General features: G+C 35.8%; 1 protein-coding gene and 1 pseudogene across 3 annotated transcripts in view; one reads left to right on the top strand and one right to left on the bottom strand.

The window, feature by feature from the left end:
- SRBD1 (S1 RNA binding domain 1) overlaps positions 1 to 25,144 on the top strand; it is a 319,328-nt gene that overhangs the window by 68,746 nt on the left and 225,438 nt on the right. For all 3 annotated transcript variants that reach the window (XM_021001269.2, XM_021001268.2, XM_021001267.2), the window contains exons 12-14: positions 13,841 to 13,948; positions 16,241 to 16,398; positions 24,385 to 24,475. In XM_021001269.2, coding sequence (XP_020856928.1) covers positions 13,841 to 13,948; positions 16,241 to 16,398; positions 24,385 to 24,475 — 357 coding nt within the window. The remainder of the gene's footprint in view (positions 1 to 13,840; positions 13,949 to 16,240; positions 16,399 to 24,384; positions 24,476 to 25,144) is intronic.
- Positions 2 to 630, bottom strand: LOC110218542 (lipid transferase CIDEA pseudogene; annotated as a pseudogene).

The following is a 25,144-nucleotide window of genomic DNA, read 5'->3' as shown; positions in this document are numbered from 1 at the left end:
TCTATAGGAGCCACTCCTTGGGTCTTGGTTTTAGAGGAGTAGTAGAATCATCAGTGTCATTAATTACATGTAACATGTAATTCTCGTGTAGATGAGAAATTGTCCGGTGACTTGGGCAGCATAAGACATGAACTGCAAGAAGTGCTTCAGCACAGCTGTGGCAGATGAACATTTGATACCATAGGACACAGAATACATCCCATACATGGTGGCTTTCACATTTAAGCATCCAAGGAAGTCTTTGGGATTGACTCTTGCTATTCCAGACTTTTTTTGCTTCTGGGTAACATATTTAGGATTCAGTGTCCACTTCTGTCCTTTTTCCAAGATCATGAAATGTATATTATCTCCTAGGGTCTGAAAGAATTCTTTGGTATCCACAACTGTGCCATCTTCTTCCAACACTCAAGTAACCAACCCAGTAGTGATTTCTAGGGCATCTAAGGTCTTAGCAACGAGTTCCTTCAGTGTGTTGGCTGTCACCCCATGCTGGCCGCTTTGGTCATGATTGCAGTCCTGGAAAGGCTGAGATGAATGCATGAGGGCAGTTGACAGGATTCATTTGGTTTGTGATCCCATGAAAGTCAAGGGCCTTATCAGGGTTTTGGCATAGTCCCTGGCAGTGTCCATAGGGTGGTGACCTTTGTTGTGGAGCTCCAGGGAAGAGTGGGCCGGTGGTGCAACTGACTGCAGGCCACCTTCAGGGCTCCCACCCCTTCTCCTCACCATCCCTATCCCTTCTTAATGCTCCCCTTCAGCACTTCTTCTTCCATTTATTCAGTCATTCATTCATTTATTATCTATCTATCTATCTATCTATCTATCTATCTATCTATCTATCTATTCACTTATTTCTTTATTTGGCAATTGAGGCTAAGTGACTTGCCCAGGGTCACACAGCTACTAAGTGTTAAGTGTTTGGTCCAAGGCCAGATTTGAACGCAGGTACTCCTGACTTCAGGGCTTGTGCTCTATCCACTGTGCCGCCTAGCTGCTTTCCCCCTTAAGCACTTCTTAAACTGTTGATTGGGCCCCCTTGTGGGACCCCCAGTTTAAGAAGCCTTGGTGTGGTACCTTTTAGTAAAATGAAGTTTCCCTGATTATTTCATTTAATTAAGTCTGGTATCTCTCTTCCTTTGTCTGAGATCATGATTGCTACCCCTGCCTTTTTTAGTTCAGCTGATGCAAATTAGATTCTGCTCCAGCACTTTATTTTAACTCCGTGTGTATCTTTTAGTTCGAAGTGTGTCTCTTGTAAACATACCGTTGGATTCTAGTTACTGATCTATTCTGTGTGCTTCAGTTTTATGGATGAGCTTGTCTTAATTCGTATTCACAGTTATGATTACTGCGTATTTCTCCCTCTCCCATTATCTTCTGTTTCTTGTTCTTTCTTTTTATCCTATCTCTCATCAGTAAGTCTGTTTTGCTTTTAACTCCTGCCTCCCTTAATCCTCTCTTTTATCATCTTCCTCCATCTTTCTCTCATCTTCTTCCCCTCCTGTTTCCTTATTGGGAAAGTTATATTTCTATTCACAGTTGAGTATATACTTTTATTCTTCCTTCTTTGAATCAATTCTGAGAGTAAGGTTCCTGGCCTGCTGTCCCTCCCTTTCCTCCCCCATTTTCCTCTCTGTTGTAGAAGTTCTTCCCTGCCTACCTCTTTTATGTGAAAAAATTTTCCCCATTCTACCTCTCCCTTCCCTTTTCTCCCCCCTTAATTTTTTTTTGGAGGTCATGCCAACATAACTGAGTCATACCCAAGTATTTTCTCTTTGTCCTGGGACTCTGAAACATGGCTATAATATTCCTGGGAGGTTTCATTTTGGGATCTCTTTCAGAAGGTAATAGGTGGATTCTTTCAATTTTTGTTTTATCCTTTGGAGCTAAGATTCTGGGGCAGTTTTCCTAGATAATTTTTTGAAATGTGATATAAAGGCTCTTTCTTTGATAATGGCTTTTCAAGTAGTCCAATAATTTAAAAATTATCTGTCTTCCATCTATTTCCCAGGTTAGTGGTTTTTCTTTCTTTTTTTTTAATTTTCGCAGTAGTCAGTGTTGTAAAGAAGAATTAGAACCAATGAGAGAAACCATGAGATACAAGAAACAAACAAAATTGCAAATGGTCTACTTCTGTCTGCATTTAGACTTCATAGTTCTTTTTTTGGATGTCTATAGCATTTTCCATCATGAGTCTTTTGGAGTTGTGTTACGTCCTTGCATTGCTGAGAAGAGCTAAGTCTATCAAAGTTAGTCCTTACACAGGGTTGCTGTTACTACGTCCAGTGTTTTCCGGGTTTTGCTCACTTCACTCATCATTAGTTCATGTAAGCCTTTCCAGGTTTTTCTGAAGTCTGCCTGCTCATCATTTCTTATGAAACAGTAGTATTCTGTTACATTCATATACCACAGTTTGTTCAGCCACTCCCCAATTGATGGGCATCCTCTTAGTTTCCAATTCTTGGCCACCACAAATAGAGCTGTGATAAATATTTTTATACATCTGGGTACCTTCCCCATTTTTATGATCTCTTTGGGATACAGACCAAGTAGTAGTATTGCTGTATCAAAGGGTATGCGCAGTTTATAGCCCTTTGGGCATAGTTCCAAATTGTTCTCCAGAATGGTTGGGTCAGTTTACAACTCCACCAGCAGTGCATTAGTGTTCCAATTTTCACATATCCTCTCCAACATTTATCATTTTCCTGTTTTGTCATGTTAGCCAGTCTGATAGGTGTGATGCGGTACCTCAGAGTTGTTTTGATTTGCATTTCTCTAATCAATAATGATTTAGAGCATTTTTTTTCATATTACTATAGAGAGTATCGGTTGTTTTTCTGAAGAGATAGATCACATTTTTTTCCTTTTGACTTTAATTGTTTCTTGTTGTCTCCTGGAGTCATTATCTTCCATTTGCCCAATTCTAATTTTTAAGGAATTATTTTGTGTGAGATTTTTGTACCTGTTTTTTCATTTGTCCTTTTTTTTTTTTTTTTTGCTTTTAGGCAGTTGTGGTTAAGTGACTTGCCAAGGGTCACACAGCTAGTAAGTGTCAAGTGTTTGGTCTGAGGCCGGATTTGAACTCAGGTACTCCTGACTTCAGGGCCGGTGCTCTATCCACTGCGCCACCTAGCTGCCCCTCCTATTTTGTTTTTTAAGGGTTTTTTTCCTTCAGTTAATTTCTGTGCCTTTTTTACAAATAGGGCAATTCTGTTTTTTAAGGTATTATTTTCTTCAATTTTTTTATATGTCTTTTACCAAGCTGTCTCTTTTCATAATTTTTTTGCATCTCTCTAATTTTTTCCCCAATTTATCCTCTACTATTCCATTTCTTTGTTTAACTCTTCTAGGAATTCTTGTTGGGGGGTTAGATCCAATTACCATTTTTCTTTGAGTCTTTTTTGGTAGCTGTTTTCACATTGTTGTCTTCTTTTCAGTTTTATGTCTTGGTCTTCCCTGCCATCGAAGTAATTTTTATGGTAGAGTTTTATTTTTGTTATTTGCTTGTTTTCCCATACTCTTTCTTGACTCTGCACTCTATGTTAAATTGGGCTCTCCTTACTTAGGGTCTGAGAGGCACTCTCCCAAAGTTCAAATTTTTTCCTAATGCTATTTTCAGATCTAGTTCTGGGGACTTCAAGTTTTGGGTGCTTCCAAACTGGTGCGTGATCCTGTGATAGGTGTGGTCACAGCTTTCCTTTTCTGCGCTCTGGGCTTCATCCAGGAAGGCTCCTGGTCACCAGCAGCTACATACTCTAGTGCTTTCTTTGCCTAAGAACTGCCACCAAGACCCCTGCTCCCTTGTGGTGGACTCCCAATGCTGTACTCTGTCCTGCAATTGTAACCCAGATCTGTGTATGGGCAGTAGATGTACAATCAATGCCAACCATACCCAATGCCAGCAAAGAGTTCCTCATGATTTCTTTCTGATTGGTTGTCTGACCCCCTCACTGTCTCTGGCTTGTGTGGTCCCAAAGCCACTGCTTTTGCTGCTGCTGCATGTATGGAATCTGAACGGACCTAAACTGGACCTCCACCCTGCTGTTATAGATTTCTACCTAGTTCTTAAATTTTCTTAGACCAGAAAAATATGTGAGCCTGATTTTTTTGTTGACTCTGCTGCTCCAAAATTTGATTTGAAGGGTTATTTTAAAGTTATTTGTAGGATAATGTTGGAAGAGTTCAGCTAGGTGACTTTTCCTAAACCATCATCTTGGCTCCACCCCAGTGTGTTGGTTTTTGTTGACTATTGCTATTTTTGTCCTAAGTACTTCCCAAAGCTGTTTCTTCAATGAACCCCTTTCAACAAAAATAATATATTGTGAACCTCCAGCATAATTTAATGTAATACTCATAATACTGTTTTTAATTTTTTTAAGTGCTTACAGTAACTGTAGTGAAAACCTTTGCCTAAGACAGGTTGAAATTAAAATTAACATTTTATAATTATAATCTATAATATCTATAATTATGAAAACTCTAAATATCGAATTATAAACAAAATATATTATAAAAATTTTATATGAGAAATCCTGTAAGAATTAAAAAATAATAGAGCAAGCCTTCATTCTTACTATTATCTGAAAGATTTCATATTTTGTAAATTTTGTTGATTATAAGTAACATTTTTAGGAAAGCATAACTTTGAAGATGTTTAGTATGAAATAATGATCACATATATAAATTTATTTTTGATGTACTTTTTCATTTGAACAAAGATTTTAAATTTTTACGCAGTACCAGACACAGTCCTAAATCTGGTTATATATTGAATTTATTTCTGTCTTTTGATTTGAAAAAAGAATAGAAAATGTATACTCGCCACATATAGTGGAAATTGATAGGATAATTTCACAAGTTCTGTTGCTGAGCAATCACATTTATTTATTTTTACCTTAAAATTTGTAAGGCTGTCCTTTTTCAATGATGTTTGTAGTCCAAAGTCTCTTGATGAATTAGTTTTCTTTTTCATCCATTGTCAATTTATCGACCAGTGATATAAAAGATTTATTGAATGGGTTAGGAATCCATTTTAATTTATTGGAAATTTTACTTAAGTATTTATTGAATGTCACTTTTAAGAATTTCGTAAGATTATCCATGTCTTTCTTGATATCTAGTTCCTAAGATTGTTCAGTTTGCAAGAAGTAATATAATGTCACAAAACACTCAGTACTGTTCTCAGTTATATAGTTCCAAAATTTTTTAGTTTTGTAATATATTTTTTACTTTGTCTTGAACTTTGTATTTGTACCTTGTAATGATTTGTTGAGTTTTTTAATTTTTGCAAAGATCTGCTCAATATGCTAATCTTTATAGCCCTGTCATGTCACTTGTACACTTAGGTGAAAAGGATGGTCAGTGAAGAAGACAACTAATTCTTCTCTCAGTTCAAATAAATGAATAATAACTGTCATGGGAAAACCACCTAACTTCAGTTTGTGTTAGAAGAGTTGCATGCTTGCTGCTTATATTTCTCCATAAAATGGTGAATAACCAATAGTGAGTCTTGATTTTGTAAAATTAATTATTTTGATAGCATCATCTAGTACACTTCTAAGTTGTTCTGGCATTCTCTTTGATAACAAAACTTGTTTGTGTATATTGCAGGGCATTTTATTAAAATTTTTTAATACATGAAATATTGCTCCCAGATTTCCCAGTCATTAATTTTATTCTATTTGTACAAATTCCAAAACAAGAGTACCAGTTAATTTATTTTATATCCTATAATTTTGCTCAAGTTATTAATTATTCTGACTAGTTTTTTAGTAGATTCTCTAGGTTCTTTAAGTAAACCATCATGTCCTCTACAAATTGTAATAATTTTATTTATTCCTTGCTTATGTTTATTCTTTCAATTTCTTTTTCTTGTTTTATCGTTGTAGCTAACATTTCTAGTACTATATTGCATAATAATAATGATAACGGACCTCCGTACCTCATCTGAATCTTACTAGAAAGACTTCTACTTTATCTTCATTTCAGAAATTGCTTGCTTTAGGTTTTAGTTAGATTCTTCTTATCCTTTTAAGAAAGCTTCCATTTATTCCTGTGTTGTCTGATTTTTTTTTTGATAGGAATAGGTGTTGTATTTTGTCAAAAGCTTTTTCATCATTGTTTGATGATATTGTTTTTGTGATTGATAAAGCTAGTTATACTTATGCTTTTCCTAATATTGAGCCAGGCCTGCATCCTGGTATAAATCCAGCATAGTCATAGTTTATGTTTTTGTGACATATTGTCCCAATCTCCTTGCTAGTGTTTTTTTTTAATTTTGCATCATTATTATTTGGGAAATTGGTCTGTAGTTTTCTTTCTCTGTTTTTGTTCTCCTTGATTTAAGTATCAAGATCATGTTTGTTTCATAGAAGAAATTTGGTAGGGTTCTTTCTTTAAAAGTATTTTCTTCAAATAGTTTATGGAGTATTAGAATTAATTGTTATTTAAAATCTTTGGTAGAATTTACTTGCAAATCTATCCTCTCCCATCCTCCACCTCCACCCCCTCCCCTGGAGATCATTTATGGCTTCTTGAAATTTTTTTTACTATAGTAGGGTGATTTAAGTATTCTATTTCTTTTTCTCTTAATCTGGGCAACTTATATTTTTTAAAGTATTCATTTATTTCATTCAGATTGTCAAGTTTATTGTCATATAGTTGAGCAAAATAGCTCCTAGTAATTGCTTTAATTTCATCTTTGGTTGTACATTCATCCTTTTCAGTATTGATACTGGCAATTTGATTTCCTTTGTTCCTTTTTAAAAATCTAATTAGACAATGGTTTGTGTATTTTCACCCCATAAAGCCAGCTTCTAGTTTTATTTATTAGTTCAGTTTTATTTTCAGTTTTATTAATCTCTTCTTTGATTTTCAGGATTTGGATGTTTAGTTGAGGGTTTTTAATTTATTGTTTTTCTAATTGCATACTCAGTTTGTTGATCTGGTCTTCCTTTTTTTGATGCAGACTTTTTAGAGATACCAGTTTTCCACTAAGTATTGCTTTGGCTCTAAGTCACAAATGTTGTTTTATTGTTGTAACAAAGAAATTATTGATTGTTTCTGTGGTTTTTTTTTACTCATTTGTTCTAATTAAGTTACTTAGTTTTCAATTAATTTTTAATCTGTGGTTCAGAGTCTTTTCATTGAATATAATTTTTATTGCACCATGGTCTGAAGAAGATCCTGTTTTGGGGGAGGCAGTTAGGTGTTGCAGTGGATAGAGCTCCAGCCTTGGAGTCAGGAGGACCTGAGCTCAAATGGGGCTTCAGACATGTGACACTTTACTAGCTGTGTGACTCTGGGCAAGTCACTTAACCCCAATTGCCTCGCCAGAAAGCGAAAGAAAGAAAGGAAGGAAGGAAGGAAGGAAGAAAAAAAAGAAAGAAAGAAAGAAAGAAAGAAAGAAAGAGATCCTTTTTCTTTGCATTTGTTTGTGAGATTTTTATGTCCTGATACATGGTTAATTTTTGTGAAGGTGCCATGCATAGCTGAGAAACAGTGTTTCATTTCTGTTCTAGAGTTCTCCAGAGGTTTATCATTTCAAAGTTTTCTAAAATTCTGTCCATCTCTTATCTTCTTTTTTGTTTATTTTGTAGTTTGGTTTACCTAAGTACGAGGGAGTATATTGAGATACCCAATAGTATAGTTTTGGTGTCTGTTTCTTTAACCCTAATTTAAATTTTCCATCAGTAATTTAGGTCTAGTGCCATTTGGTGTGTATTGTTTTAGTATTGATATTACTTCATTGTCTGTGGTAACTTTTAGTGAAATGTAGGCAAAGCAGTGATTTTAATTAGGTTTCCTTTTACTCCTCCTTTGTCTGAGGTCACGATAACTACTCCTTGCCTTTTTTACTTCACCTGCAGCATAATAGATTCTCCTCTAGTCCCTTATTTTAGCTCTGTGTCTTTCTGTTTCAAGTATTTTTCTTGTAAACAACATATTGTTAGATTCTGATTCCTATTACAATTTAGATGAGAGGTTCAAATATTGCCCAATCCACTTCCCCCACCAAATTACCCTTCTTCATTGTATAATGAACACCCTATTTATGTGAGATAATTTTCCCTATTCCTCCTCTCTCTTACCTCTTCTCCCAGTACCTCCCTCTTTGTCACCCTTCCATTTTCAGATAATTTCAACAACAGATAATTTCCTACCCTCTGTCTATCTAGATTCTCTCTAACTGCCTTATTGATGATAAAATTCTTAAGGGGGATGTAAACAGTATAACCCTGTTTAATTCTTTAATTCCTCATAATTTTTCACTCTACCTTTTTTTTTTACTTGAGTCTTGTGTTTGTCACATTTTTTCTAATCACATCTAATCAGGATTTCCTGAAAATCATCTATTTCATTAAATGTCTATTTTTTTACCCTGTAGGATTCTACTTAATTTTCTTGGGTAGGTTATTTTTTGATTGTAATCCTTAAAGTATATCATATTCCAAGTCCTCTGCTTCCTTGTAGTGGTAACTGCTTAATCATGTGTGATCATGACTTTGATTCAATGGTGTTTAAATTCTTCCTTTCTGCTACTTGTATTATTTTCTCCTTGAACTGGGAGGTCTGCATTTTGTCTATAACATTCCTTGGAATTTTCATTTTGGAATTTCTTTTGAGAGGTTACTTGGTGGATTATTTCAATTCCTACTTTGCCTTCTGGTTCTAAGATATCTGTGCAATTTTCTTTTATATTTTCTTGAAATATGATGTCTAGGCTCTTTTTTTTGCACTTTGAGGTAATCCAGTGATTATTAAATTACCTTTCTTCCATATATATTTTGCTGGTTAGTTATTTTTCCTTTGAGAGTTTTCAGATTTGCTTCTGCATTTCCAATTTTTTGACTTTTTTTTTTAACTTTTTTGATGTCTCATGGAGTCATTAGCTTTCACTTGGCCAATTGAAATTTTTAAGCATTATTTCCTACATTGAGGTTTTGTATTTTATTTTTTACACCATTTGGTCAATTCTGATTTTTAAAGAATTATTTTCTTCAGTATTTTTTGTATATTTTTTCCTAAGCTGATAACTCTTTTTTCATATATTTCTTGCATAGCTTTCATTTTTCCTAGTTTATCTACTTTCATGCTGAAATCGATTTTTAAAATCTTTTTTTGCTCTTTAAAAATATATCTCTTTAACTCATTTAGGAATTTTTGTTGGTTTTGTGTCCAAATACATTTTTTTTGAGGTTTTGCTTGTAGATGTTTTCAAGTAATTGTCTTCTGTGTTTGTGTCTTGATCTTCCTTGTCATCATATTAGCGTTTTATGATCAGACTCTTTTTTTCTTTTCTCGTTTTTCTGTTCCTTTTTTGACTTTGGACTGCAGGTATCTGGCCTGAGATACTGTGTTTTATGCACTGCTGTTGCTTTCACAACTCATTCTGGGATTCTGCAATGTCTGGTGTTTCTAAAAAGGTATTATGCCAGGAAAGGTCTATTCACTGCCCTCTAGGTTTTCTTTCTGCAAATTTCTGAACTTGTTGGGGTCTCTTGGCTTCTGTGTAGTTGAGTTTCAATGGACTGTTACTGGATTCAGGCACAGTTAGCCCCCAGGAGGTTCTACAGTTTCAAAAGTGCTGGCTCCCTCTTGGTTTTCACCTTTAGCCCTAATTTATTCCATTGCAGACTTATGTATGGTACTGAAGATTAGAACAGAGTCCCCAGTCTGTTCTTGGGCTTTAGATCATAAAGCTGTGTTTCTGAATCTTGTTACTTGCTCCTTACAGATAGGACACCTGCTTCCTAAAGACTGTAACTATAGCTGCTCCTCTCTACCTAGGAACTGTGACCCAGAACTGGGTAATGGGTGATAGAGCTGCCAGATGACACTTTTTCCTGCTCCCAGTTCTGGTATGGCACCCCCTGGGATGTCTTTTTGTCTCGATATTCGGTCCCCTTACTGTTTCTGGGTACTGGCATGCTCCCTGCTGCTGCTGTCCCCATAACCCACTGCCACTTCCATGCTGCTGTTGCTGGGCTGCTGGCCCACCTGTACCCCAGTGTCCTCACATTTCTCTGTTTATCTTCCTAAGCTGCTCTGGGCTGGAAAAATGACTCAGTGTGACTTTAGGCTTTCCCAACCAGAGTTTGGTCTGCAGCTCTAAACATGTTATTGTAGAGTAGGATGTGAAGGAACTAAGGTCAACTGTTAGCTCTTACTCCACCATCTTGACTCTGTTCCTTCTTCCTCTTTTTTTTTCCTTTCCATGATTTCTTGAAATAGTGGTATCCAGGTTTTTTGTTTGGTCATGAGATTTAGGATTACTCTTAAAATTATTTTTCCTTGCTCAGGTTATTTTAAAAAATTGCAGATACTTTATACTTCTATTTTTCAACATATTAACTTTATTTTAGTATTTCATGTTATCTTGTAGAGTTACTGCATTTTGTTCCATTTTACTTTCAGAAAACCCACTTTTTGGGTAAAGTTCCTTGTTAGCAAGCTTTTGTTTTTTTGCCTTTCTTTTTATCCCAAGTGTTTAACCACAAAACTACAGTTGCTTCTTATTAACTCTAAGACCAAATATAAAATCCTTTCTTTGGAATTCAAAGCCCTTTACAATCTGGAACCCTCTTGCCTTTCTAATCTTATATTTTTCTCCTCCCCCAGTTACTCTTGGATTCAGTGATGTTGGCTTCCTTATTATTCTTTGAGCAGGATCTCCAGATTGGGTATTTTCAGTAGATGTTCCCAATGCCTCTCCTTCTTCATCTTCTCCTGTGTTCCCTGTTTTCTTTCACATCCCAGCTAAATCCTACTTTCTATGAGAAGCCTTTTCTGATTGTTCTTAATGCTAGTGTCATACCTCTTATTATTTTTTTCCAGTTAATTTGCTATGTATCTTGTTTCTATTGAGTTGTTTTCCTGTTGTCTCATGCATTATTAGACTGATCTTGAGAGACTTTTGCCTTTCTTTGTATCCTGAACTCTTAGCACAGTGCCTGGCACATAGTAGGAGCTTAAATGCTTATTGTCTTGTCTGACTGGTATATAGTGGTAGCTTAAGAAATGCTTGTTGAATTGGTTTATCCTTTTGTTTCAAGCTGTTCTCTTTATAATTTTTTTCTCTAAAGAGCTCAATTTAGTTTTCTTTTTCCTTATTTCTTCCAGGTTTAGTTCTTTTTTTTTGCCAAGCCATCTTTTTTTCTTTTAACATTTGCTCATATTTATTGCAGAATACCTTTTCTTCTTCTGAGTTTGTCTTTCAGGCTTCTCTTAAACCCTAATATGTTTTCATTGTGTTCAGCTTTTTCTTTTGTTTACTCATATTTACAACTTTGCTTCTTAGATTGAGACTTGTAGTGATGCCATTTTCTCTGGGTCTTAGGGATAGATTGTTTAGATCCTGTTGTGTCTTGTTTTCTCTGTACTCTATCACTGTACTGTATCACTCTAGCCACCATTCTGGATGGGATAACAAGTACTGTGCTCCACCTTTTGCTTTAATTAATGGCTTTCCTTTCAATTTCCTTCTGTTTCACTGTGTGTCCTTGGATTGGCCCCTTTCATTCTTGTTCTCCTTGTATTGCATTTTTGTCCCTTGTCCTTTTCCTATTCGGAGTTATTTGTTTTGTTTTTACTTTAGTCTTGACAGTCTCTGTTCAGATATTGGAGATTATATTGGTCTGTGTCTTCCTGCAAGGCCTTCCAGGGTGAGCTCCCAAGTGCTGAGTTAGCTCTGTCTCCTGTGATTTCCATTAATTTTGTCTCCTTGTGCAGTGACATACAGAGGCAGGCACTGTCTCCCATTTCTGTTCTCGTAGGCTTGGGGCAGTGTCTTGATTTAGGTTCTGATTAGTGGATCTCCTGCTAGCTTGCATCGTCTTTTTGATTACTCTTTTTGGTTGACTGTTGGCCTGCTTATAAAACCCTCTGCTGGCTTCCTTGGTATGGCTCTTCTGTTGTTGGATCCCTGCCTTTTTACAGGGTATTGTGCTGTAGTCTCTGTCTCTGACCTCTAGCTTTAATCTCTTCTGTCCTGGCCCTCCTGGTTTCTGATTGGCAGACTTTCACTATTTCTCACCTGGAACAATTCTGCTACTTTCCAGCCTTCTTCAAGTTGCCACGCATCATCTTATCCATGCTCTTCCTCTTAACCAGATTTCAAGCTTCCATTGCTAGAATGGTTATATCAATCAGTTGCCATACACCAAACAGTTCCAGATACTTTGTCCATCCCTTTTCCATGCATATTAACTTTCTCAGTCAAGCCAAGAAACTGTTTTACTTGTTTTTATTGCTATCCTCAGCGTACTTAGTTCTCTACCTGGTACTTAATAAGGGCATAAATGCTAGCTTTTCATTCATTCATTCATCCATCTGTTCATCTGAGTGACCCTTCTTTCAGAATTCGCTTGTGCATTTATCTCTAACCTCTCTTTCAGAGCCCTCAGGATTTAGACTTATTTTTCTGAGTTTTCACTTTCCTTCCTGGTGTGATTCCTCTTTCAGCCTCCCCAATTTTGCCCACTTTTTTAAAATTTTGAGTTCTGGGATTAGATTCATGAGCTTTCTTCTGTTTCTCATTGGTTTCCTTTCTCATTGCTCACTCCTGGGTCCTTTTCATATATTTATTGGGGTGTCCTGAGAACTTGGTTCCTCTGTGACCTTTGATGTTGACATCTTAGCAAGAATCTCCTCCAATTATTTAAATCTTAGTCTTTTTGTAAAAAGTATTTTATAGTTGTATTTGGCAGTATCAGCCAACTCTCAGATATTTTGCAGTTATTTTGAATAGAATTTTCTTCTCACTTCATCTTGGTTTTTATTGTGTGTGTGCTGATGATTTTTTGTGGACTTATTTTGTATCCTGATACTTTACTGGAAGTATTAATTGATGCAGTTTTTTTTTCTAATTGTCTTTGATTTCTAAGCAAATCATCATATCTTTAGGGGTTATTTATTTTGCTGTTTGTTGATCCTTATTTACTTTTGTTCTCTTATTCTTATACTAGCATTTTTAGAACAATTCCAAATTATATTATGGAGAGTTGTCATCCTTGCTTTATTTCTGTATTTTTTGGAATAGCTTCTAATTATCAATCAGTCAACAAGGACTTATTAAGTGTTTACTATGTACCAGTACTGCTAACATTCATTTATAATGATAATAATATTAACATAGGGCATTAAGATTCACAAAATTCCACACATATAGTATCTCCTTTGATTCTTACAACAACCCTATAAGGTTGATGTTATAGTTATTTTATAGATGAAGAAACTGAGACATGTATAACTTAAGTAATTTGCCAGGGGTCACCTCAGTTTCTCTCAACTTTAAGTGCTAGCTATTATTATTATAAATGAGTTATATTTTTTCAAAGGCTTTTCCTCCTATTGATATAATTATATCTTTTTTTTGTTTAATATGCTTTCTTAGTTTAGTTTCCTCATCATTGAACAATGTTGCCTCATGGTGAATAAATTTTTAATGTGTATTTTGGGGTCCTTATGCTGTAATTTCTTTTAAAATTTCCTGTCATTACTAATTAGTGACATTGGTCTTATTCTGTGCTTTATTGCCTCCCTAATTCAAATATTAGGACCGTATTTCTTTTGTAAAAGGAGGTTGGTAGAGGGCTTTTCCCCTTCAATTATTGAGAACAATATATGGCATAATATTAATTGTTCTTTAAATATTTAATGACGTTTACCTGTTAGTCTGTACTAAGTTTCCTTCCATGCTGTCCTTTTGTATTTGTTTTGTGGCTTACTTAATTTCCTTTCTGAAAGAGGATTTCTTTTTCTAATGTTCCCCTTTTCCTGATCATTGCGTATATTTGATTATGTTGTATGATTTCAGCACTGTGTTTCTTCTGTTCTGCAGGTGGAGACCTTTACAATTTGCCAGGCCGGAATTAATGAAGATCTTACATGATTCCGTAGAGGATTCCTACAAACGCCTCATTTATCCTCTCCTTTGTAGAGAGTACAGGTATATAGCACATGTGCTTTATTTTCATACACACACACACACACGCACATGATGCACATATACAGCTTATGTGGCAATTGCTCAATAATTGTTTAATAAAAAAACTGATATCCTCATTGCTCTCTTTTGGAGCTCTTAAAAATAGATCACAAAATTACTCTTGTTAGATAAGCTGCAGATACTATTGACAATATGTGATCATTTGAAATATTGTATTTCTAATCCTGTGTTACCAATCTAGTGGTGCCCAGTAGCCAAGCTGAAGAAATAGTTTTTAAAAGAAGACTTTGAAAAGAAGCAGCAGTAAAAATAAGAGATTAATAAAGGTGTTTGTTAGAAATCGTTTTCAGAGGACAGAGAGCCAGAGAAAATCAGAGCAGAAGAAGGTGTATTTTGTTTACAATAATGACGAAAGAAGATGATCATTGTTAAATAAGATGGTTTCTTTTTGGGGAAGTACTTAGTACATGCGATGAACAAATGCTCTTAAGACATTAAAGTAGCCTTCTAAAGAGTATCCTGGAATTAGTAGTTGTAATGATATAAAAATCAGAAGATTGAACTGATGAAAAGTATGTGAGAGATGAGATGAAAGCCAGGGTGGAGGTGCATGTCTTTATTGTAACACCCCGTTAGCTAATTCTTAGTACTCCTTTTTCCTCTTCACTTTGGTACATCATTTTTAGATCTGAACATCCATTTTGCATTTTTCTTTGTTAGTTCTTGTGGATCATATTCATGCATACTTTTAACATTTAGATCAGGATTACTTTGGTTTTTAAGGATTCAGCTGAATTTTTATTAGCCCCAAGATATCTAGCAGCCTGTGTTGTTTCATTGGTGTACTTGGATACCTACCTCAGAAGAACCTAGGGCTGGGTGTTTCGGAGAAGGCCACAGAAGTAGAATATGTCAGACACATATGCAGAACTGTGGCCACAACTTCTTGCTGAAGCCCTTAGACCTCTTTATTTTCATATTTAATTTCTTAACTCTTAATCCAAAGCTTTTAAATTATTTTCAAACCTCTTTTGAGTAACTTTCCATCTTTTATCTTTTTAAATGATTCAGTAGAATTTTTCTAAGACCATTTTGGAACTTTGTTTTGATTAAGAAAAGGAAAGAAATTTCATTTATGCACTGACTGTACTGGTTACACACATCTCCCATTCCCATCTTAAAAGTTTAGTGAACTAGGTCAGCTCTACACTGTCCTCTTTTCTTGAGTCTCTTGCACCCTTACCTGTATTTGGTCTTACTCTTTGAAGCCCTGGTCTTCAATTATTCCCACCAACTGCTGCTTTCAGTCTTGTGGTAATCGGTAGCTATGGTTTCAAGTCTCATCTTATTTTGGAAAGGTGAATGGATAATAAAAATAAATGTAAGTGAAGTTAGTTTAAAATGTGAAAGTTCATCTTGTTTCTTCAGTGTTATTTTCCTGTTGATTTCCTCTTGAATTATGCTTTTGTACAACAGCAGTGCATTTCTGTTTCTTAATTTGTGATGTGTTGTATACTCCCTTCCCTACCAAGTCGCACAGTGACTTTGTGTGAGGAGGAATTGTGAAGAGAAAATATAGAAATAAAAAAATTTATGGGTAGAGAATGCTTTGAAATTTTGCATGAAATTTCACATGATGAAATGCTGAACAAAATATTTTTTGGCTGGACCTGTAATTTTTTCAGGGCAGCTAGGTAGTGCATTGGATAGAGTGCACAGCCTGAATTCAAATGTGGCCTCAGATACTTAGTACCTCTGTGACCCTGGGCAAGTCACTCAACCCTGTTTGCCTCAGTTTCCTCATCTGTAAAATGAGTTGGAGAAGGAAATGGTAAACCACGCCAGTATTTTTGATGAGAAAACCCCAAATGGGGTCACAAAAGTGTCAGGTATGACTGAAACAATTGAACAACAATGTGATTTTGTCAATATCTGGAGCTCCTGCTGAGGAATTTTTCTGTTAATACAGATCTGCACTTGGATCAAGTTGCTTGGAAAAATGAGAGGTTCTGTGGCTTGCGTTGGGTCATGTAGCCAATATGAAATATAGGTAGGACTTGAACTCAGGTTGTTCTGGGCCAGGTTTCTGTCCCTCCTAGGCTGTCCTGTTTCTCAATAACAGAAATATACTTGAACTAATTCTTGGTTTGGTGTTTCTCTCAATAAATCCATTTGTTCCATTAAAAGCTCTGAAAGAATAATTGTGTCAAACCATGTTTGATCTTTTCCAGGATTGTGGATTGAAAAGAAAAAAATACTAAACTTTTTTTTGGTGGGTGTGTGACTTCTTAGATCAAAACTCACATCAGATGCAGAGAAGGAATCAATAATGATGTTTGGAAGAAACCTCAGACAGCTGCTTCTAACAAGTCCTGTTCCAGGGCGAACCTTGATGGGAGTGGATCCTGGATACAAGCATGGTTGCAAGTTAGCTATTGTTTCTCCTACCAGTGAGTGCCTGTCTTTAAATTTCCTAAAATTAATTAAGACAGATTATAATAATTACATTTTAGCTGGGAGTTTTGTAATTGTTATAAATACTAACTTTATTCTCTCCTAAAACCAAAAGCTTGAAAGCCTAAAAGGCTCCTAAAACTCATAGAGGATAAGCATTGTAGTTTTTAGTATTCCTTATATTGGTTAATTGAAATTTTCTTTTCCCCCCACTTCATTTGTTCCTTTACCTGGGAATATTGAGCATTAACTGGTCATTTTCATTTCTTACTGTATTAAAAAGTGGTATACTTTTGCAAGATTTTGTTATATATATTTATTGTTACATGGTAATAAGGAAGTTCAATCATAGCTTGTCATTGTTTTTCTGATGGTTTATGTTAAATAAAGAATTTTAGGAAGAATTTGAAAGAAGGGAAACTGGATATTTTGTCTCATGACAGGAATTATGAATTTAAACAAATTCACATCCTTCACCTAAGGAACTGCTTTTGGATTCTGGAGGAGCTCTTAAAGTCTTACTGTTGTGTGAATTATTTGGGACAAGAAATCATTCTGACATAATTTAATTTTTTTACAACAGTGTTTGTGTGTGTACTTTTACTGGCACTAGGCTGTTTAGGAATGTCTAGTTTTGACTAGATGAAATCAGATTGAGCTGGTACCCTTAGATAATTCTCTGATACTTGAGTGCTGGATTTCATGCCAAACATGCATGTTTCTTTACTTTGTTTTGTTATATGATTAACTCTTCTGTTTTTTAAAGATGCATATTCTTACTTTGAGGAAATTTACGAGAGTTGTAACTCTTAAAGAATACTTTTCAGTGACTGTTAACAGCAGTTGTTGATGCAGGGAAGTCAAGTGTTTCAAGGATTTTTCCAAGTTCACTACGGAACAGGATCAGTCCTACTAAAGCTCAAAGGAAAATAGTCCCAAACAAAAATATAGATTATTTTTTTTAAAAAGAACCTATAGATTTTTGCTGCAGAACAACCTAATCCAAAGAAACCAAGCGTGATCCTTTAAAGGGACCTTACCATTGAAGGAGTTGATATTGATACCTCTACAGTATGGCATAGACTTCTTGAAGTTAAGTAAAGTACCGATTAAAAAATAAACAACTAATAGCCATTGTTTTGAAGAAAAAAAATCCTTTGTTCTTGGCAAGGACTAAAAGTTGAAAAGGGTTGTTTTTACTGATGAAACTCACTTTTTCATTTAAGAATATATCAAAACTGTAGGCCAAATGGATCTGTAGAATATATACCCTGCCAAAATGTGTTGAGGATTTTTTTCTTTTTTTACTTCCAGTGGGCCTTGAAGTCTCATCCCCATTGAGGGAAGGATGAACTCTGATAAATATATTTATGTATGCAGAAGTTGAATTGTCCCACAATTATAGCAGTCCCCATATGTTGATGGAATACTATAACATGGTGTTGCAACATGCCGCAGAGGTCATGAAAGATTTAAGAAATGTATAGAAGTGATAAAAATAAACATACTTCAGTTGCCTAGGAAACTGCCTGGTTTGAACTCTGTTGAAAAACTGGGATATTATCAAGGATAGATTTGGGAAAATGGACTGTCCAACAAAAATATGCTTAACATCTATTCTGATGAAATATGGTTTCATGATGAATCAGAATATGCATCAAAATCTTATGAACTCAATGCTAAATTGTTTAAATTGCAAGTGATTGAAGCAAAGCCAAGGGAAAAAAAACATTAATTCAGTAGAAAACAATGCCAATCAAAAGTCTCTCTTCCACAAAGTAATCTCCTATGACTGTCCCAACTCTTTTCTAAAGATGTTTAAGAAATAAATGAAAAAGTAATGGAAAACTAATCAGTTATTCGCAGTAGGCAACTGAAACTTCCACATAGTCTTAAATCTATTTTAATCATTTGCAAGTTTAATAAATAGTGAAAGTAACTACTTTCTTTTGGCTTTTCCATGCAAAAGAGGAAAATCACCAACAATCATTGATTAAATGTTTACTAAATTCCTGGCACTGTGCTAAATGCGTGGGATATAGAGATAAAAATGGAACATTTCCTACCCTTGAGGAACTTGCATTCTAGTCAGAGGAGAAAGGTACATGTATAAGTATATATACAAAACAGATGCAGAGTAATCAAGGATTCAGGAGCATCAAGGTGATTCAGTGGATAAAGGGCTGGGGCCTGCAGTCAGGCCACTCATTATCTTGAGTTCAGATCTGGCCTCAGACACTTAAGTAGTTCTGTGACTTATGGTAAGTCACTTAACCCTGTTTGTCTCAGTTCCTCATCTGTAAAATGAGCTGGAAAAGGAAATGGCAAACCACTCCAGTATCTTTGCCAAGAAAACCCCCAATGCAGTCACGGAGAGTCAGCGTTTGAAATGTAATAACAAATTAGGGATTCATTGAGATCAGGAAAAGCTGCTTAAGTTGAGTCTTGAAAGAGACTAAGGATTGCAGGAGATGAGGGTGAATAGAGAGTGTGCATTTCCTCCATGTGGACTGACAATGCATAAGCATGTGGATATGAAATGGATTGTCATGTATGTAGAAAAATAAGGTTGTTTAGGACATGAAGTGCATGAAAGAGTGTAATGTGTAATAGATTGAAAAGACAAGGACAGGTTTTGAAGGGCTTTCAGTGCCAAATAGAGGAGTTTATATTTGATCCCAGATGTCATGGGGACCCACTGGAGTATATTGAGGAGAAGAATGACATGATCAGACCTGGTTTTTAGGAAAATCATTTTGGCAGCTGTGTGGGAGATGGGTTGAAGTAGTAAGATGCCTGAAGCACAGGGTCTACTTAGGAGGCTATTTAACTAATCCAGTTCAGGGGTGATAAGTACTCAGAATATGGTAGTAGTTGTGTGAGTTGAGAGAAGAGGACAGATGCAGAGATGTTGTGGAGCTAATAAGATTTGGCAACATATTAAATATGTGGAGTGAAGGCCAGTCAAGAATCAAGGGTGAAACCGAATTTGTCAATCTGGATGACTGGAAATCAGTAGATTATTACTGGACTCAGCCACTATCAGCCAGGTGGAAAGCTCTGCTGGTTCAGAGTGACAGATTTGTAAGCTCACCTTTGGTCTAGGATTCCTTCCCTGGTTATTCCTTTGTAGAGTGTACTATCTGATTAGCACTGGAACTGTGATCCTGCTGCACTTCTGATGTCAGAGCCATATACAGCCCCTGCTTCCTTCTGACTTTGTACCTTGCTCAGTAACAGTCTTACCCTTGAACACTATCCTTAGGCACAAGTCCCTTCCTCAGTCTTGGATCTGGGTACAGACTTGTAGACTGCCACTTCAAACTTATTCTGTACCTGTAACCAGAAGGTAACTCCTTCTGATGATGGTCTGATAACGGTTTTTTTTGTCCTGGTGCACATTCTGAGTAATCTTTTCATTCCTGTGCTAGAGTGCTCTGTTTTGCTTTTCCTTGCTAGACTTCTTTCCTAGTCCCCACAGACCTCTCTGTATCTCTCTGCTGACCTAGTCTAAAATAATGATTTGCTGTGTTTTTTTCCCTTGGGTTTTCTGATGAAGATTTTTCTGTTGATTTTTTTAGATCTTTGTAGAGGAGTCATGGGGGAGGGGTTTGACTATATTTCTGCCTGCTACTCCTCTGTTGTAGTTCTGCCTCCAAATACCTTTTTCAAGGCATTATGCTGGGCACTGTAGGGAGATACAAAGACAAAAAAAAAATAGCTCTTGCCCTTAAGGAGCTTTTAGTCTTCAGGAAGAATATATCTTGCATGCAGATACAAATTAATTTAAAGGGTGAGAAAGCACAAACAATTGAGATCAGTAGAGCTATCATGAAGGGTTTGACGCTGAAGGAACTAAGGAAAGAGGTTGGGGAATATCTAGTAGGTAATTTTCTTGGGAACGAAGAGTGCATCAAAGGGAATAATATGAAATAAGACTGGAAAATTACATAGGAGCCCAATTATGGAGAGCTTTAAATGGCTGGCTAAAAATTTACCATTTTTTTCTTAAAGGCCATAGGTACTCATTGAAGTGAGTGGGGTTGTGACACAAATAGATCTGTGTTTTAGAAATAATTAATTTAGTAGCTATGTGGGAGTCGACTTGGAGAGGGGAGAAAGTGGAAGCAAGGAGTCCAACCCAAACGGTTTAAGAAATGCTGAAAGTGTCCTGAGTGGAAAAAGTTAAGAAGCTCTGTTCTAGGCAAGAGGTGATGAGGGCCTGAAGCTAGAGTAGAGATTGTGTGGGTGGGTGGAGAGAAGGGGATGAATGATAAAGTAGGGGAAGGTATGGGGAAGGTAGGATTGGAAGGATTTAGCAATACTAGAAAATAGGTATGGAGAAGGTAGGATTCGAAGGAGTTAGCAATAATAGAAAATAGAGGTATGAAGAAGAAAGAATTGTGAAGGATGATTTCTAGGTTGTAAACCTGTTCTGCTGAAAAGATAGTAGTGTCCTTAGCAGAAACTGAAAAATATGGATGAGAGATGTATTTTTGGGGAAAGATAATGAATTCTGTTTTGGACCTGTTAATTTATGATGCTTACAGGTCATTGAGATGCTGATGACTAGGAGGAAACTGATTTTACAGGACTGGAGTTAAAAGGAGATATTAGGATTGGATATGTAGACTCATCTGCTTTGAGATAATAATCCAAGGCAGGAGAAGTGATGAGATCACCAGGTTAGAATCTCTAGAAAAAAAAGAGAGGAGATGATCTAGGATAGGACATTTGGAATTATCCACTCTTGGTGGGAGAAAGGTGATGATGCCACAAAGTAAACTGAGAAGGTGGGGTCAGAGAGTGTAAAGTCCAGTGGAAAGATATAGTCAGCAGTGTTACTATGGGCAGAGAGGTCAAATAGAATGAGGACTAAGAAGAGACTGTTAATTTAGCCCTGAAGAGGTTGTTGGTAGCCTTTGAGAGTAGTTTCAGTCAGATAGTCTGGTTGAAAGCCATAAATAGGAGATGTAGAATGGCTTTCAAAGGCAGCCCGGGGTGGGGGGTAGGGGTGGGGAAGATGTGAATTGCAGTTTCAAGGAATGAAGAGTCATGTGAACAGCAAAGAAAGAGCCAGTGGATAAGGAAAGATTAGGTAAGAGAAAGTCCTGGAAGTGATTGAAGGGGCAAATTCTTGGTAGGAAAAAAGAAGGGGATTGATTTAAGAGTACAAGTTAAAGGGTTACCAAGGAGAAGGCCTACCTCTTCATGGATTCAAGAGCCAAGGGTGAAAAGAGGGGATGATGTTGAAGAGTTTTGAGGTATGAAGTAGGAGAGGTGGGAATTTTTTTTTTCTTTTGAGAGGTGGGAATTTGTGATGGTTGACATTGGTTTTTTATTTTTTGTTTTTTTGTTTTTTTTTTTTCAGTTTAAGGGGAAGCTAAATTTTCTCATTTTACTACTACTCATAATCTTTTCCCATCCTCCTTTATAAAATTTTCCAAAGGAATTTATATTCCATACCAGTATTGTCTTTGATTGCTACATTTCTCCATTTGAAAAGGAGATCAAATGTTTTCTGGCTAAGTTGGCTTCTAAGCTCCTTTAATTTCTTTGTTGTGTTGATTGCTGTACACAGCTTACAATTCCTTAGGAAATACTATTAGCCTTTGATACAGGCTGACTCCTTCATTATCCACGGGCCCATAGCTTTTTTGAATTGGCCACACTGAAGTTGTTTTTGATTGCAATGTCTTCATTTCATCTTTATTTTTCTGATATTGTTATTGATTTTGTTCTTTGGTGTAACAAGTTGATAGTCTGTTTGTACACAGACATAATTCAGAAATAACTTAAAAGTTAATAACTAGTTGTTTTCTTTTTTGTTGTTGTTTTTGTTTTGTAGGCTGTTGGGGTTAAGTGACTTGCCCAGGGTCAAGTGTTTGGTCTGAGGCCATATTTGAACTCAGGTCCTCCTGACTTCAGGGCTGGTGCTCTATCCACTGCTCCATCTAGCTGCCCCAACTAGTTGTTTTCAAAGTCTGTTTTTGCCTTTCTTTGCATCTCCTAGTACTTAGCACGGTGCCTGGAACACAGTAAGCATTTAAAAGGTGCTTCTTGACTTGACTTGACTTCATGTATAAGACAATAGCTATGTAAGCTATGTTACCTAGGGGATAGTTATGTAACATCTCAGAACCTCAGTTTCCTCATCTCTAGAATGCGGATAATAATTGATCTCACCTTTCTCAAGAGTTATTCTCTAGATCAAATGAAATAATACTACAAACACTAAAGAATCATACAAGTTTTTATGATGCTGTTTGTTACATGTTATATTTGCCACCTCGCTAAGATCTTGAAGAAAATGTGCATCATGTATATGGTGAGGCTTCTGTGTCATTCACAAACCTTGATTCTGTTTTTTGTTACTTCTGAGTCACATTTTCCAATTTATTTTTTTCCATTCCTTCCTTTTGCCCAATTTTCTATTAAAATCAGTGCGTATTAAGGTATATGTTTAGTTAATTTGTAGATTATTATGCATTTTAATTAATTCTTCAAAGAATTCATCTTCTCATCCTTTGCAGCAGTTGTGAGTGCAAAAAACTGAAGTTATCCTCAGAATGTTTTTTTTTTTGTTCAAGTTCATCTTGAATACTGTAATTCAAAATGATCCAAAATGTTTTTTATTGTCTTTGGATGCATGATAAAACTCCCTTAATTAAGGGAACCAGTGAGCAAATATTACTTTTAGCTGCAATTTTCCGTTTCTTTTGGTATCATTTGTAATAAACATTTCAAAATTGACTTTACTGAGTCTCCTCAATAGTATGTTTTTTGTCATTGTTTAAGGATTTTACATTTAGAAGACCAGCAGTTAATTTGAAACTGTGTCCAAAGGGCTATAAAACTGTGCATACCTTTTGATCCAGCAATACCATTATTTTAGGTCTATACCCCAAAGAAATCAAAGAAAAAGGAAAAGGACCTATATGTACAAATATTTATAACAGCTCTTTTTTGGTGGCAAAGAATTAGAAATTGAGGGGGTGTCCATTAATTGAGAAAAGGCTGAACAAGTTGTGGTATATGATTATGATGAAATAGTATTGTGCTATCAGAAATGATGAGCAGGATGCTTACAGAATAACTTGGGAAGACATACATGAACTGATGCAAAGTGGAATGAGCTGAACCAGGAAAACATTGTACACAGCAGTAGTAATATTGTGTGATAATCAGCTGTGAATGACCTAGCTATTCTCATCAATACAGTGATCCAAAACAATGCTTAAGGCCTTATGATGAAAAATGCTATCCACCTCCATAGAAGGAACTGATGGAGTCTGAATGCCAGCTGAAGCATACTTTTTTTTTTGGTCTGCATTTTCTTTTGCAACATGGCTAATATGGAAATGTTTTACATGATTACACATGTATAATCTATGTCAAATTCTCTTTTCAAGGAGGGGAGAGAGGGAGGGAAAGAATATGGAACTCAACAAAAAAGAGAATGTTAAAAATTTTTGTTTACATATAATTGAGAAAAAAGAGAAATGTAAATGTAAAAGCAAAAAAGTTAAATTAACACACACATATGTGTAGTCTAAAAACTTTGATTCTTATCACACTCTGCCCCCTTTTCTCCCATTCCATGTTTGCAGAAGCAGAAGATGATTGCCTAAGACTTCAGACTATTTTAAATATTTCTTGGTTTCTTGAGATGTCATAGCCAAGTAATTTACCACCAAATAGCTAGAACACCCATATATCTTTCTGTACTTAGTGGTTCTCGGAAAGTGGGAGGAAGGTATTGTGTGGCGTTGTCTGTGTGACCTAGCCAGTGGCAACACCTCAAAGTGCACTGGGATATTCTGATTAGTGACTGTAATTAAAATTCTTATTAAATGGACAGTTAAAACATTCCCCTTTCCTCCTAAAACTTACCAGTCTTTAAGCTTGGCTCTAGTCCAATTGATAGTATCTTTGATTTTCTAAATTCTAATTAAATGGCTTTAATTTTTTATTTCTCTAAGGTCAGATACTTCATACTGATGTCGTCTACTTGCATTCAGGACAAGGATTCCGAGAAGCAGAGAAGATAAAAAGGCTGTTGCTGAATTTCAAGTATGGAAACATAACTTTCTGAGTACTTTTGTAGCTTATTCAACTAAGAAGGCCTATAAAACTATGAGTGTAAAAGGGGGAAGAACCTTCATTTAAGTGGAGAGAAGGCATTGCAAAAAAAGCCATGTCTCCAGAGAGAAGGATATTTGGAAACTCAAAGGAAATATTTTTATTTACCAAAGGTAGCATGGTATCTAGTAGCTTACTCATCTTATTCTTCTATTTAAGCTTTTCTCATGTACTTATTAAGCAATAGACTCATTGTATCCATAGACTGATTATAGGAGTTCCTTGAAAACATGGCCAGTCATGTGATTAGCTGAGAAGTTCCTGTTGTGGTTTTTCAAAGCTTTGCTTCTTGAGAGATGTTCTTTTTTTGAGTAAATGTAACTAGTAACAAGTGTCATGTTAGACTGATATTTCTTAGTGTTACGAGCATAAGTATTTGGCAAGAAAAATACTGTATAAAATACTGTGGATCACCATGGACATCTGGAAAATAAATATAGGAAAGAAACATTTGTTAGGGATATAGAATCTTTAGTCGAGAAGAGATATTGAGAAATCATCTGGTCCATCCCTTTGTTGCTAGGTGAGACCATCTTAGACAGATGAAAATTTTTCTCAATTGTGATAGGACCTTGATAGACGTTGAACATTTGGGATTAA

Source organism: Phascolarctos cinereus, unplaced genomic scaffold (genome assembly GCF_003287225.1).
Source record: "Phascolarctos cinereus isolate Bilbo 61053 unplaced genomic scaffold, phaCin_HiC Scaffold_2;HRSCAF=192, whole genome shotgun sequence".
Taxonomy (NCBI): domain Eukaryota; kingdom Metazoa; phylum Chordata; class Mammalia; order Diprotodontia; family Phascolarctidae; genus Phascolarctos; species Phascolarctos cinereus.
The sequence above is the reverse complement of the archived record's forward strand: the minus strand, read 5'-3'. Positions and strand labels throughout refer to the sequence as shown.